Here is a 15,945-nt window from a genome sequence, read left to right as displayed (position 1 = left end):
AAATTAGGTCCACCCCAGGGCTAAAATTTCTCTTTTCTCTCCTTTCCTATATACTGCAGAGTTGCTAGCATTCACTTCCAAATTATTTTTTTGAAACATTCATGATGACCAGTTCCTCTACATAATAAAAACCTACCGGTCTCCCCTGAGCTGTATTTTGTATTCTGAGCTTCTTTTGTAGGCAAGGGAGTCCACCATGCTGAAGGTATCCCAAGGCTGGGTTCTTAGATTATTACTAGCTGTTCCTTCTAACATTGGGAGTTTTCTCTATCAGCCTCATCCATATGTAGAAAAAAAATGTATGGGCAGGTTCTCTAGCCCACACTCCCAAACCTGGGACTGTGCAGCATCTGGATGGAAGTTAAAACTAAAAAATAAAAGTCAAGATCCATGTAAAGTTTCATAGATTGATACGATTTTATATATAAAAATATCTTCAAGCTAAACCTCTGTTAATTCCCTGCATGTGTTTATATGCAGTTTGACAGAGTAATAAAAATAATCTAAAGTCTCTACATAATGGAAGAATTGGTAAAGGTCCCACTAGAATAATTATCAAATGTACTGAATAAGTGCTGAATGTACTTAATGAGAAAGGAAAGGATTCTGGGATTATAGTGTGGCCACACAAAACACTTTGGATGTTATATGCCCACAAATGACATAAATTCTATGTGAACTCCAGTTAAAGAAAAGTATCGGATTCTTGGTGAAATATAATTGGCAAAAGAACCCCCAAAACCCAAACCTGGCAGGCAATATGGTGTTATTTTACTAATTCTGTGGATGTTTATTTATCTAATAAAATGAACACACCTGGTTTTGTGTAAGAAGTTTCTGGGAAGTAGCTAGCTGCTAGTAAACAAAAAAGTGTGGGGTTTGCTTTGGGTTTTTTTTTGTTTTGTTTTTTTTTTTTTCTTAAGAGGAGGAAAAGTGTGTATGTATCAAACAATTAAAATTAGAAGTGTTGGTTTTAACCTCTGTCTGTGCCCCAGACCCTTAGCTATGAGCACTGCCGCCAGTGCAGTGCTGGCCTGCACGGTGGGCTTTGTTTTGTCCTGGGGTCAGAGACACTGAAAGGAAGAAAGAGAAAGAAAGATTAATCTGATAAAGGTATTGCCATTTCTAATCGGACTGATGGGAAACTGTGGTACGAAGTTAAAGAGGCAACGCAGGGTGAATTACTGTGATGAACTACCTTAAAGCTCTAGCAATCAAATAGATAGCTCTCACATATAAAAATTACTGTGGCATCTTTATTCATCAACAGTTTTGCACAAGTGTCGCATGTTCAGTCCATTCCACCAACAACTAACTGAAGCACTCCGATACATTTGATCAGATTAACTCTTATCGGGGAGACTCAGCCACTGAGGTGGCTCCTTCTCGCTTCCCAGACTTCATTTCTCATTGCCATGCAGAAGAATAAACTTCTCAAAGATGGAAAAGGACAAACTCCCCAAAGTAGCAACACTAGAGCCCGGCGCCTGCGCTCATAACCTACCGTAATGGGATTGAAAGTGCTTTTGTTCTTGTGTATGATGGTAGTAAAACTTTCTCACATCGGCTGACAGCTGAAAACCTGCGGAAGTGAAATTTGTGACTCCTAGTTCAGAAAGTATTCACACGAGCAGACGTCTGATGGAGGTTTTCTGCACATTTGTAGAGGACAAAACAATCACATAACAAAATTCAGTAACTGATTTGAATATTATAATCAGTTATAGTTTATTCAAATATAGTCAAATAATATGAAAAGCAAACATGGTATCCTAGAAAATTCAGCATAAAACTCCTGTAAAAATTCACTTATGTAATTTTAAGAATTAGCTTACGATTTGCTCTTAAGAAATGCTGAAGACTTCCCACGATGTTGAATTCTTCGAGTCTTTTGAAGTTAATAGGCTCTGAAGATACTCAATATTTTGCAGGATTGCATGCAAGTGAACACAGCAAACCGATATCAGTTTTGCGTGAGCAAATGTGTTCTTCTTTGCCAAACATCACCTGATTATGTTCCCACATATCAGTCTGCTTAATGCGAGACTAGGAGTAAATAAATACACTACTAGCTATTGATAAAGAAAATAAAGTGGATATAGGAAAACTGATCTAATAATAAGGTATATATGTTGCTAGAACTTTATTTTTTTCAACACTGATGTTATATCACCCACAGAAAAGCAAGAAGGATTTAAAATAGCATCTGCCATGTCAATAGCCTATCCTGTCCTTCTGAAAGATGGATCAGTATCCAAAAAGAATGTATACTAACACTGAAAATGATGAACAACAATGAACCAGATATATTTTAGTTGTGAGAAAACAACAACAGATGCCATTTTTAAACTTTTTTCTTTTTTTTAGTGTTAATCTCACTTACAAATCTGTAATAAATACAGCGCGATTCCAAGTCTTTTACTTGAGTGCTCGGGGTTTGTATCCTAAAGGATTTATGTTAAATAAAATACAGCATTTTAAGAAATAATTTTCCTAATGCTTTTTTTTTTCCAAAACCACAAAAAAATATTTTATTTTTATTGTTGAAAACTGTATTGCTTAAAGATCAAGCAAAATCAATTAACACTACTTCAGACATAGTATAACACCACTTTACAGAAAGACTACTTTATGGGACATTCAATCAACTTACTGCTGTGCATTTGCTGAAATACATTTATTGATTACTTATCAGATGCGTATATTGTGTAGTTTACAGGACAATTACACTATTTGCCCAGTTCTGGAATAAGTTTTTCCAAACTTTTCAAAGAGAACAATCGATGGTAACACTGTTTGAAAGTCCTAAAGAAATAAGAGAGACAAAAAAGTGTTAAAGTTTGGCTTTCATGGTTTTACCTTTTTCTTTCAAGGTATTTTAGAGCTCTAAATACTGTCTTCTAGTTAAATTTCATTATATGAGTTAGATTGTAAGTTATGCAAAATGATATATATGAAACATACATTATTATATATATACTACTTTGAAGAAGAACGCAAGAATTGAATGATTTAATTGCAAGCAAATATGTATTTCGAACTCTAAGTAACTATAGGTATTGCAAAAATTTCTTGTTTTAATGCCTTTTACTGCCCAATTTCTTACCCAACAGAAACAGCCTATTTGCATATTTTCATATTATAATTTAAGAATGGCAAAGTATTTTAATTTTCATCATGTGTTTGGCATCGCAAGCACCTTCTTACTACAGTAAAAGTTGTCCATATAATTATTATAATAAATATTATTATAACTCCAGGATAACGGCAAATAGTTTCCTTCTAAAGCGAAGCTAGTTATGTTTAATTCAGCAAATTCACCAGGCTAATACTGTTCACGGGAATGGAAAAACCCCAGCTCTAGTTGCCAAGAAAGCAAACAGATACTACAGCTACAATTTAGGATTAAGCAGTAATTCTGAGCAGAATACAGTATCCCTTATTTTGAAAACAGGAAGTATACTTTTAATTTACAGTGAGCTTGGGGTGAGACGGGGAAAGCAGTAGAAGGTGTACACCCCCCACATCAGGACAAAATCAGGAACGGTAAGTCTGAGCATTGACGAAGTCTTCATTTGCTGGAGCAGACGGGTTTTGCTATTAGGATGCCTGGCCAAACAAAAACAATTGGCTGCCAAAATTAGCTCCTTGGGACGATTTAGGAGCCTTTGAAGTGAACAGTTTTTTGAGCTGGAACTAAGCCCAGGTCCAGCTTCAAACTCAAATCAAAATGACAAAGAGGAAATTTTCTGTGCCACACGCCCCCTCAGTGTAAGATTACTTTGGGTTGGCAGCTGTACTGTTTATCTTGTTATTTAAAGCTATTTCACTAGATACTCACAACTGAGCATTTAAACAACTGGCTCCGATTATGACGACAGCAGTTATGTTTGACCACATTTAGGAAACATCACACCCTCTGATGGATAAATGAAAGTGTTGCTGGCTTTACAGTTAGGCTAATTAAAGAAGTTTAGAATGTATACTAGATAAATGTCACACAGTATGCATATAAAATATAAATATATTTTTAGGAAAAGAACCCCAGCCATTTCTGTATTTGAAGATACAGATTTTAATCAGGTTTCAACAGGGTGAGAAAGTAAGGCCTGAAAATACCTCTTGGCCTTGCAAGATCTACCTCAGAGCGCTGAAGAGAGTGTAACCCACTGTATCATTGCGGCAGCATAAAGGGAAAGAGTCGGAAGCCGGGATCTCGTATCTATCTAATTTGATGATGAAATGGAGGTTCAAATCCTGCAGTGAAGCACTGAAATGCACAGCTGGTTCATGCTGGTAGACTGATATAACTGGCCCTGCCAGGATCATCTGGAGTTTAAGCTGGTTGCTACATAGAAGAGAATTCACAAAGATATGTAGATAATCCTTCTGAAGCGGCAAGAACAAAAGTCGTGAGTGGAGAAAAACAGGCAGCTTCAAAATTATTTTCACCATCAGTCCGTCATTGTCGGTAGCTGGAATGAATTAGCTTACACGTAGGAATTCCCACAGATTGGTGAGATTGACCCTACAGTTTTGCAGTCTCAGGACCATAGGAGCATTTTATGCACAATGCATTCTTAAATCATGCCATGTAATTCTCAGCACAAGAGACCTGTAATTCTCAGGACCGAGACCTATTTTTAAATTCCCAAAAAAAGTTAATAGAACACTTCCTTTTTAAACTTGTCAAGCTTTGATTCCTTTCACTCTAGTAAATTGTGAGTGACTCAAGTTCAACTGGCAGAGTTTAACAAGACCTATGAACCCTTTCAATATATTTGACTACTTGACTCTCATGGGTGCTCATCAGTTCTAAACAATGGAGTCAAAAAAGGTGACATAAAGCCACCAAAGATTTGTCTCAATCAGCGCACTCTGATGTCATAGATTAGACTTGCCAAATGCTCACATAGGTTATCTTTGGAATGTTGTTATTAAAGCAAATTCTAAAGAGATTTTACATCTGAGTATGCAGACATACATAAATACAGACCAGGTACAAATAACCCTGGCAAACCAATGAGATCTTGTAGACCTACATATCAGCTTGAAGGCCTTTGGAAACGCATTCCCTCATATTCTAGTGCTAAATTTGCCCTAACAGTAGTTCTCTCCAAATGATTTTGAGAGTACTGCACAATTTCCTGTAATATAAAAATGCACTTTGGAATGAGATAAGAATTGCCATTAAATATCTTCTTGGAAATTTCATGAAGTAGAAAGTTGCTTCAGACCAAAGCAAGAATAGGCAAACAGCAGTAGCGTATCTACCCACAGATTTTTAAGGCCAGAAAGTACCATTATGACCATTTACTCTCAGCTCCTGCATACACACTTTGGGTAATTTCCTACAGCAAATCTATCAAGTCAATAATAATTATGAAGCTATTAAGCACGTGATAAACTTGGAACAATAAGCTTACAGTAAACTTATGATACCTGATTTACAGCTTTGCATAGTCTTTCCTTGTAATGACAAAATTTCATTTTGTTGCTTAAATAGAGATGTGGTTGCATAAATGGAGATTAAAGTTGCATTAGGTTGTATGAATGCAGATTTCCTTCATAGGTTAGGAGAAGGAGCATGTGAAGACATTTCAAAGACAAATTGTACAACCTCTCTAATGAAAAGTGTTCTACCTATAGCGGTGATTCAGAGCATCAAGTCCTCTTCTGAGCCAGTCTAACAGTACTGAAGACACTGTATAATTGCACGATGTCAACCATGACCCCATGTGCAAAAGGTAAACCAATCCATGAAAGGTTTGGATCTCAGAAAAACTTTTTTGTATTGCTGGAATTATATCTGTCGAGAAGAATCAAGGCAGAAGGAATAACTGAAAAGTGGGCACAGCTGCTAGAATCAAATTCTATCTTCATGCTATTGAATAGTAAAAATGGGGAACAAAACTCACTTTTCTTTAGCTTGAAATCAACATTCCGAGCCACACATCAAGACTTTAGAGGATGCAGTGGGAAATTCTGCATGAATGTCCATGCAGTAGTTATGTCTGTAGTGTAGGGTAAGCTCACCGAGCAACCTTGTTGTCCCCACAAGGCTGAGGCAGAGCTCATGTGCATGCCTCATTTGCAAACCAGGCAGCATCGCCAAGCGCCACTGTACAGCCATCGTCCACAACCCCCTCTGTTGTTTAATACTGAGTGGTCATATTTAAGTATTCCCTGTGATCCTAATGCTTGTAATAGTAAAATTAGAGTTTTAAATTGAGCTGTCATAGTAAGCCTCCTGACCCATTAATAGCCACGGAGGTCTCTAACAAGGCAGCAAACCAGACATGGCAAGCTGTTACACAAGTAAAATGTTGATCCAGCTAACTTTTATTCTTAGCAAATTTATCAATACTGGTTAACAATACTTCCAACTAGTACAGGGCCTCCTGACATGACAAAATGAGTGTAACAACCCATTCTGTCAATACAACACAAATGTCATTTCAAGTGCTCAAAGCCCACTAAGCTACCCTAAAAAAGATTGATTTATCTGCTCCAGTGTTTCTTTGGGGCAAACTTTTCTCACAACTGAAACCAATTAGTGGGCCTGGCACTTGTAGTGCAGAATGTAGGTCAGCATCAAGTAATAAAAAAGTATTGACTTTTCTCTGTCTGTAAGCAGCATGAAAGGGGTGCCATGGCCTTGTCGTATATGAAAAGAGCTCCATTAATTTCACTTATTTCAACCAGGGCTGTCAAATACTAATGCTTCTATTGCACTTTTCACACAAAGAACATTGACACCAATCCTGGCCCCGGTGAAACAAGTTTACAATATTTCAGTCAGTGAAAGGGGTACTATAATTTTAAATTCCCTGTTGTACATTTAGTCTCTTTAAGCCACGCTGCTCATAAGACCTATTGAGAGATATGAGCTGGGACATTAATAATGGCTACACACTTCTTCCCATGGGCAACAGAACCTATTTCTTGGGCATAGCTTCAACAGCTAATTAGCCATAAAGTTCAGGACACAGTTGTTTGGCGTAACTCTGTTTTTGTGGCTGGTGGGCACAGACTGCCAATTTTGCTTTCCGCTGCGGAGAAATATCCAAAAACAAGGAATAGGTCTTTTGTGACTTAAGGCTATAAAATTGAAAAGCTAATGTGTTAACCAATTGGGTCAACTAGCCCCTTCAAATAAGAGATAATAACAAAAGCCTGGATCATGCCTTAGGGACTGGATCTCATTGTGTCAGCGCAGAGTATTGACTTCCAGGGAAAAGCGTGCCTAAGCGGAGTTCCCTGCGCTACAGCGGACAAGTGACCGCTGCTGTGATGAAGGGGGTAGAATCACACCTTTCCCCATTCAGCTTGCCAGCACAATGCAGAGGAGGAGAGCAAGGAGCCGTCTTCTATCTCCTCCTTGGACTGTCTACCGCTGCTACCATTTCTAAACCCTCCCAGTCTTGTTCTTATGGGTAAGTGCAATGAAAAAACTGTGCTTCCACGAGGACTTTATGAGCTTCTCCATATTGTGGATCAACACAGCGGTGGTCAAACTGACCTAAAATGTTATGATCCCGTTTCCCTCTATTTGCAATTTTCCTTCTAAACTACTGGCTTTTTTTTTTTTTTTTTTTTGTAAGTGAAGTTTATGGTTTTTCTTGACAAGCTTGAGGGCTCTGAGTGTGATATCTAACTCATTCCCTAATTACCTCCTGCAAATGCAAACATCATCAACAACAATAAAACTCTTTGATTTAAAAAGACTGGGTGACTATGGTAGAAGGCAATTTTCTACTTGCTTTAATGACTTCGTAAGTGCAAGTCTTACCCTTTGAATCAACTTGCTATTAGATCTTAAAATAAAATGATATTGTATAGCCATCATAAAAGGCAACTTTATAACCTTCTGTGTTACACTTACATCAGGCAAATTTTTTCTACTTGTTAGTTTTAGTCTTTTATTGACATTATGATAATGTGTTGTAAAAAAAAAATCAGGAAATTATGTTCACAGTAGGAAATCTAACAACACTATTTTAATATCCTATCTTCCAAACAGAAAGAGAAAACATTAATTGCTGTTTAATTTATGCAACAAACATTTCATTATTATTAAACTTAAATTTTCATGGAGATTTATAACTATCACTGACTCTTACACATTTCATCTTTTTGGAATTATAAATGAGGAAACCAAACTCAAACAGTGCTTGCCAGAAATTATGAAAGATTTCTAATTATGGTTCATGAATTTGAAAAACCACTGATCTGATAATCACATAGGTTTAGATACTTCTTGCATGATGTGTCTAGTACGAAGAGCACAGCAGCATGTGCTCCTCTGTGACAGCCTAACACGGAAATTATAACTCTGTTCCTCCCTTTCTCTAATATTCTGAGAAGGAAGTGTTCTGCTGCTGATCTGTGCTCACTGAAGTTTGCTTTCTTAGCTCAGCAGCTAAGCTGTGCTAATTTGTGCTTTGGAGATAACTGGAGAAAACTGGCTAACACAAGTGAAGCTCTAAAACGTCTTGTCCTCATCTGCGCAAGGCAGGAGAAGACACGTTCTAGCCTTCAAAAGAGCTAGTTTCTGCTCCGACATAGTTAAAGCGGTTTGGACAAAGGAACAAAAGCATATCCTGCTGTACCCTTCCACAGCTGTACAAATTAAGCTATGACACGTCAGAAAATAACGATGCTTTTGAGAATGCAACAGTTTGAGTCATTGTACAATGAAAGCACAAATACTTCTAAACAAGTAAGATATTTTGCAATAGCTGTGTTCATTAAGGATTATAAATGTGTCAACCCTTTCTCACAGGCAAAGGCAAAGTATCTCTTGGCTTTGATGGAAGTTTTGTGCAAGGAAGGACAAAGGAAAAAAGGGGAAGGATTTGGTCCAGTGAATTACTTTTTCTTGTAAGTATTGCTTCTCTAAAATTAACTTGAGATCTGAAACTAGCCTGTCCTTTTTGTCATGTGCAATATAACCAGCAGTGAAGATTTGTGGTCCAAATTTGCATTTGTTACATTTACTTAGTACCCTGCAGTCATTGTGGCTGCCCAAGGGGAAGGAAGGGTGGAATTCCCAGCTGTACCCTCTAAGTTCATTTAATCCATTTATTGATGATCTGCGAGCCAGACACTGTCTGGTCCTTCCTCCCAAACATGTACTAGCTTTGCAATGCTTTGGAAAGAAATATATTCTCCTTTATAAATAACTGTTCAGATAATGAATTTATTTATGTGTATAAAGCTAATCTACTGAAGAAGAATAAATCACCTTTATGTAGACACTTTTTAGGTACTTTTAGACAGATTCAGAGCCAGTATCAATATAAAAAGTATAGTTTGCCACACAGAAAGTTACAGTGCATGCTGCACCATACTTTAGTCAGTGTTATAAAACAACATCACCCAAATTCTGTTTGAATGTCTGTATTTGAACCAAAATTGCCAAAGATAATATTTATTTCAACTAATGTAGCCTTTTTTTTTTTTTTTTTTTTTTAGAAGTAAATTAAATTAAGAAACCAATGTGAATTTCTCCGCAAGCTATTTCATACTTGGATACCCTTGAACTTTACTGAATCTGGGCTAAAAAACAAATGTGCAGTTGAAATAGTTCAGTAGGTTTTCGGAATCCCAAGAGGTGTTTATTTGCTATTGTCATGCAAATGTCTACTTCTTGCAGGGTATTTCAGCAAAATATTTTTCAAGAGGGGAGTAGATGTTCATCTTTATTTATTTAAGATGTATAAATAACATTGTCAAGTATGAAAACACACTGATGAGTAATACATAACCCTTTTATGAACTTATTAAATATGAGGTGGAACTATGTTTAACACTACATTCCTGTGCACAGAAAAATACAGAGTCTTAAAAGCATCTGATGAAAAAGTAAGGATGTATTTTTATCATAGTGCTTGTATTTTTAAACCAACTCCTTGTCCTGTCCGTCACAGACACTCTGCTAGCAACAGGACTTGTATTAGAAAATAATGCACTTAGGGATAAGTACCTTGACTTATGGCATTTATAAGCTGCCCCTTTCATTGTCTAATCTGTTCAACCACAACATTCTCTTTCCAGCTGAAAATAAGCCAGTGCCAAGCATTGACTGCCAAGACAAACTCAGAACCACTTTTAACCTGCTGGACTAAAGCCATAAAACGTGTAACCTGCCAAGATCAAGTTGCAACTATCTCTAACTTGCCAAAATCATGCCATGAGGAGTTAAGGAGGAAAAGTTCTGAGTGGAAACCCTGAAGTGAAAATATTTTTTTATCTTATCAGGTCAAGTTGTATCTGGCGTATGCAGCAAAACAGTACTCCAGTTAGATTTCATCTGGTTTGACATTGTTCTGGATGGTGCTTTCAAACCTGATTGCTTTCTGTGATGAAATGACTCGATCTGCAGTTCAAAAAAGAACAGTGGATGCTCTCTAGCTGAGCTTTAGCAAGGCTTTCAACACAATCTCCCAGAGAATCCTTTTAACCAAGCTGGTAAATTATAGCCTAGATGTGCAGACTAACAAACAGATGTAAATAACTGTCTGGAGTATCAGGTTCAAAGGGTAGCAATGAATGGTTCATTGCTCACTGGAACCTGGGTACAAATGTATTTCCTCAGGTGCTGTCTTGGGACCTATCTTGTTTAATACCTTCATCGATGACCTGGAGGTGGAGATGGAATGCACTCTCATCAAGTTCATGGACAACACCAAACTAATGGGTGCCATCCATACTCTTGAGGGCGATGTAGACAGGCTAGAGAAATGGCCTGACGGGACCTCACAACACACAGTATGGACAAATGCACCTGGCATGGGAGCAAAGCAGGCTGGAGGCTGACAGGCTGGGTAGCAGCTCTGCAGAAGAGGACCTGGGGGTCCTGGTGGGCAACTGGCTAAACACGAGTCAGCAATGCGCCCTAGCAGTCATGAAAGCGAGAAACAGCTTTCCTGGTTTGTAAATATAAGCTACCTTCAGAAGAGATTGAAATGATCAAATAGGAAAAAAGGCCTTTCTCATTTTGCAGGCAGCTTGCTTTGGAGACTGGAAAAACTACTCGTCTCCTCTCCAGTGTTCCCAAATGCCCTCATTAATCAATTAAACTGGAACAATAGCTCTTAGACTAATACCTATTACTATTTTTTCTGTCTGTGTTTATTTGTATGTGGTAACATATCTTCTTTGTGTGTCATGTTTTCTTCATTTTTCAAAGGCACTTTTTCTCCTGTGTAAATCCAGCAGCTCTTTGATATAGTTCAGGAATAGCATCAGCAACACTGATTCACTCAGGTGCCACAGATTTGGTTTGGCATTGACATGAAGCTAGTTCTGTCAAACTGCTGCTGATTAAGAAACTTCAGGGAGAGGAACAGTTGATGTTTATAGCCAAACATTATTTCAGATTCAACAGTGTTCAGAAAAATGAAATGGATTACACGTACTAGCACAAATTTAAAAAATCGCTTGTTGAAGACTTCAAAAACTAAAATCATGCTGTCTTGGTTCTGATATGAATACATGTTATATATACTAAATGTAACAACTTGTGCAAACATATTCTGTGATAGCACATAAGCAAAAGTTTATTTCATTTTTTTCAGCTGGATAACTTCCAAACTAAATTCTACACTCTGGTGTCCATGTTGAGAAAAGAATTTAGCCTTAGACTGTAACATCTCCGCCTTAATGTCTATGCAGAACTTTCAATGTATAGCTGAGTACTATTACATCTTATAAATGAACAGGAACTAGGAATTTTTACAATGTTTTATATGCTAATTTATTCATTGACAGTGTAGTAGCAATGTAAGTTATACTGTAAAGTTTTCCATACTTCTCTGAGGACTTTGGATTTGACCTGAAGTGTGGAAATTCTTTAAATAGCAATGCATTTTGGTCTTCCTCCTGCCAAAGGCTTGGGCATCTGCAAAAACTACAAATCATGCCAAAGTCTTTGAGTGATATATGGAGGACCACAATCCACTAGGAAATAAGCTAAGACCAACTCATTCATTTAGGTCCTTCAGTGGGATTTGAACCATCCAGCCCACAAACCATGTCTCATGAGATTGCAGTATACACCCAGCCCACAGTAATGATGATTCATATACATATATGTGTATATGCTTTATTGCTACCTTTAGCTGGATTAAAAGCAATATATCAAATTTTATATTTCTGCTTCTTTTATTAGCTTTCTAGCACTTGATCAGCTGATAGAGGCGATAATGAAATGTTTTTTTATAAACTGGAGTTTGTAAGTCCTGTCCTGAGAATGTAATATTTCAAAAAATAGCCTAAGCTTTGGGGAAAAAACCAATTACAGAAACAGCATTAAAAATGCCAAGCACTGGGCAGAAGCAATTCTGGATCAGTTTAAAAAAGTGATTGATGAAACTCTAATCTGAGCTGAAGGAACAGTTTCACGACAAGCTGTGACCATTCCACACACTTCATTAGCTGCCATAATTAGCCTGGTGTTTCAATTTGTTAGAACTGGTGGGGACAATTTTACTCAGAATGCAAACATCAAAAAACAGGGTGCCTCAGACTTCAGAAGAGGCTGATGAGAAGCTTTTCTAGTCTCTGTTAACTAAAAGATTAATTACAGCTGATGGGAGGCTGTACTCTGATTGTCACTCTGTCTATGTACATTACTTTTAGCATTAGAAGAAAGACATGGTTGACACTACACTGCTCAATCAAGCATCTTCGCATTAGTGTACAAAGTCTGTTAATATGCAATGTTTTTATTGTTTCTCTTTTTCTCTTTTTCCCTAATTTTGAGACTGTTATACCCAACAAGTTATACTTTAAAAGACCAGGGTATTCAGTTGTTAATGATAAGCACTTTCCACTTTTGCTGTCATTCTTTCATGCAACCACAGGTGAGAGATCCTAACACGTCTCAAAGCTACTGGCTGGGAGTATTATTAGTTCCTATCATCACAGTCAAAACGTAAATTCCTACTCAAACAGTCTCATTATGGAAAACAAAAACAATACAGTTGTGAAACAGATACTGTGTGCATCACAGCCTTATCTACTTTAGGTGTTACTACCACCATACATTAACTCATCAAAGCTTGTAAGATTATTTAAATGGAAGTGAAGTTGGAATTTGAAGTGCAAAGGTTATTCCTCAATAATTCTATAACTCTCATTCTAGAATATGAACACATGGTAATACACCTCCTCATAAATAACTCCTTATGTGGATATGCCTTTCAGTTTCCCCACATATTTTATGCTGAGATCAAGAAAAAACTGTAAAAAAAAAAAAAGGAATATAGTTTCTTAGCTCTATCATGGTGGAACATCCTTTTAACCTGAGTTTATAAAGGGCATGTTGAAACCATCAGTTCATTGCATTAAATGAACAAACACCGAATTATATTCCAAAGTGAATAACATATTACTATTTAAAATGGAGCAAAGAGTTCATTCAGGATACAAATTTTAAAGAAAGTAGCAGTAGCTCAAACCATTAAGACAACAAGCAGTCTGTATTATTTACAGTCTCTCATTCACTCCAACGTAAGCGCACAAAGCTATCTTTTACTGTGATTTTTCCTATTCAGGGAATGTAGATTACTCGAAAATCCATTTACTGCACTGAAGTCCTACTGCTCTGAGAATAATCTACTCTTGGTCTCTGGAGAGATCATCAAAACAACAAAAACTCACAGCCTTTCTCTCAGCTTGGGCATATACCTGGCATAACCTCTTAGAATCCATCCAGAACAGCTGTAGTTATTAATAACACTACAAATTACACAACTATTCAAGTGTAATGGGTCAGTGTAACAAAATCTGCCTTCAGGCATCATTTTATGATGCAACATTCTTTAGTACCAAGTGTATCTGTTGCAAGAAGTCATCAGAATACGTGCATCTGATCTTAGACTTCAATTTTTAAACTCATCAGCAATGTACATTTTAAGATGTGATTAAAAAAACATCTATTTTTTTCTGTGAAAACGGGTAACACCATTTTTCCTAGAACATTCTTTCTATATAACATTTAGCTATGCATTGCTTATATTCATTATGGGCCAGATCCTTATCTGATTAAATTAGCCTAGCTCCATGGATATATCTCAGTTATGCTGGGCACCGAGTTCTCATGCCTGCATTTTTCAACAGTTATACGGACCATGTAATTCTTAGAGGATTGTGAAAAGCTTTCTGTTACTTTCATTTCAACTCTATTTAATGAGCACAAGCAAGGTCTAGGTGAATATTATCAAATAATAAGTAGCTTGCTTTTGCAAATATGGTCCATAAAGGATTTTAAGTGACTTCAAAATATAGCCTTTTGGATTCAATATTGCGGCAAATTGAATTTAGTTGAAATACATTATGTTTGGCAGATATATAAACAAATCTACTTAATTCCAAGAAAGCTGAACTGCCCATCTAAAACTGTCCTCAAAAGGCAAGGCCAAGTACTTCCCAGTTTAGTGTGAGGATTTTCAATTCCAACAAACGAAATAATATCCAAATAGTGAACACCTAAAACCAATATAAAAAAATTAGGTGTAGCTTCAAACTCTACCATTTCCAGCTCAACTGATTATTTTTTGTGTTAAAAGCTCTGCCACAAGTTACTGTAATGTACTCTAAGCATGTACTGAAGGAATTGGTCAAGACACTATTTCTAAAGGGGTTCTGATTAAACAAGAGGTTTTAAAATGTTTAAGCAATATGTACAATGGGAATTATTTAGAAAGCTAAAACATACATATATCTCCCTCAAAGAAATATTGGTTAAAGTTAGCTGTTACTAAAAAGCAAGATTTTCTTCTATGCCACTAACCTAGAAGTTACATTATTAAATGAGGAAGGTAGGCAAAGCAAGACATTTATCATCCAACAGACAAATGACACAGGATTGCTAGTTAGACAGTATAATAAGTACCATCTAATTTTCTCTTTCGAATCAATTTATTCTTCAAAGCCTTGGATCATCATCAAGGGACTGCATTTTCCCGTTGAGAAATTACAGAACTGAAAATCAGGTTTTATAAAATATTCAACTAGTTGCCCACAAACCCCTACAAATAACCACTAGAATAGATTTGATTAGAAGAGCAGTGACAGTATCTTTTCTTACGCAAATAACTGAATGGTTTGACTCTTCTCAGTCACTACTTCATAGTATTCCTTCAAAATCAGACCCTGTAACTCATGAGTAACCAGAAAGTTTTTCCAGCCTTTCTTTTCAGCCTTCCAGTTATCCACAGATTCTTTTCTGCACTTAGTTAAACAGTAGCCAGGGATACATTTTGTATGTTTTAATTTGCTTCACACTGTTTACCTTCCTTCTACACCTAAGAAAGTAATTTGAAAGACTACTGATAGTTAATAATCATTCGCATTACATATATCAAGAGTAGCCTTTTTCAAAGGCAGCCCAGCATTGGTGATCTTAAGGATTTTCTCAGAGGAAAAAATCTACAGCTCAAGAACTTTTCCAGTGGGAGCTCTGAAAGCGATCTGCATAACAAAATGTGTTTCTGTAAATATGACACAGTCATTCAGTAAGGCATCTGGAAAGGTCATTATGTCAACAGTCAAAAGTTGAAATTATCATTTGCTTTCCTGAAAGACTGAATGGGTGCATCTCATAATGAGAAATATTTCATTCTAGGCCCATGAATGAGAGGTAATGTCTGGTGTTTCCATTGTTGGGTATGACCTAGTCCTGTCTTTTTAAATACATTTCCTTCTCAACAGTACATTGTGATATTTACTTAAAAAATAGCAAAAAATTCAGAAGTAGAAGTTACAAAAGTGATGTTAAGCTATTTTTTGTTACCCATTTTCAGAGACCACTTGCTTATTAAAGCTGGCCTGTGATATTAAATTGACAACACTACTCTTTTTTTGTACTACCTAACCGAGCAGCCGAAAGCCTGAGCTCCAAGGAGCTCGCGGCTCTGAAGAGTAATGCTGCTGTGG

At 36.8% G+C, this 15,945-nt stretch overlaps 1 protein-coding gene across 2 annotated transcripts in view; it reads right to left on the bottom strand.

The window, feature by feature from the left end:
- Positions 1-2,528: 2,528 nt before the first annotated feature.
- The window catches only part of SPATA17 (spermatogenesis associated 17), an 88,461-nt gene continuing 75,044 nt past the window's right edge, over positions 2,529-15,945 (bottom strand). For both annotated transcript variants that reach the window (XM_075749283.1, XM_075749282.1), the window contains exon 10: positions 2,529-2,805. In XM_075749283.1, coding sequence (XP_075605398.1) covers positions 2,725-2,805 — 81 coding nt within the window. In that variant the 3' untranslated portion in view covers positions 2,529-2,724. The remainder of the gene's footprint in view (positions 2,806-15,945) is intronic.

The sequence above is a fragment of the Balearica regulorum genome, chromosome 3 (genome assembly GCF_011004875.1).
Source record: "Balearica regulorum gibbericeps isolate bBalReg1 chromosome 3, bBalReg1.pri, whole genome shotgun sequence".
Taxonomy (NCBI): domain Eukaryota; kingdom Metazoa; phylum Chordata; class Aves; order Gruiformes; family Gruidae; genus Balearica; species Balearica regulorum.
The sequence above is the reverse complement of the archived record's forward strand: the minus strand, read 5'-3'. Positions and strand labels throughout refer to the sequence as shown.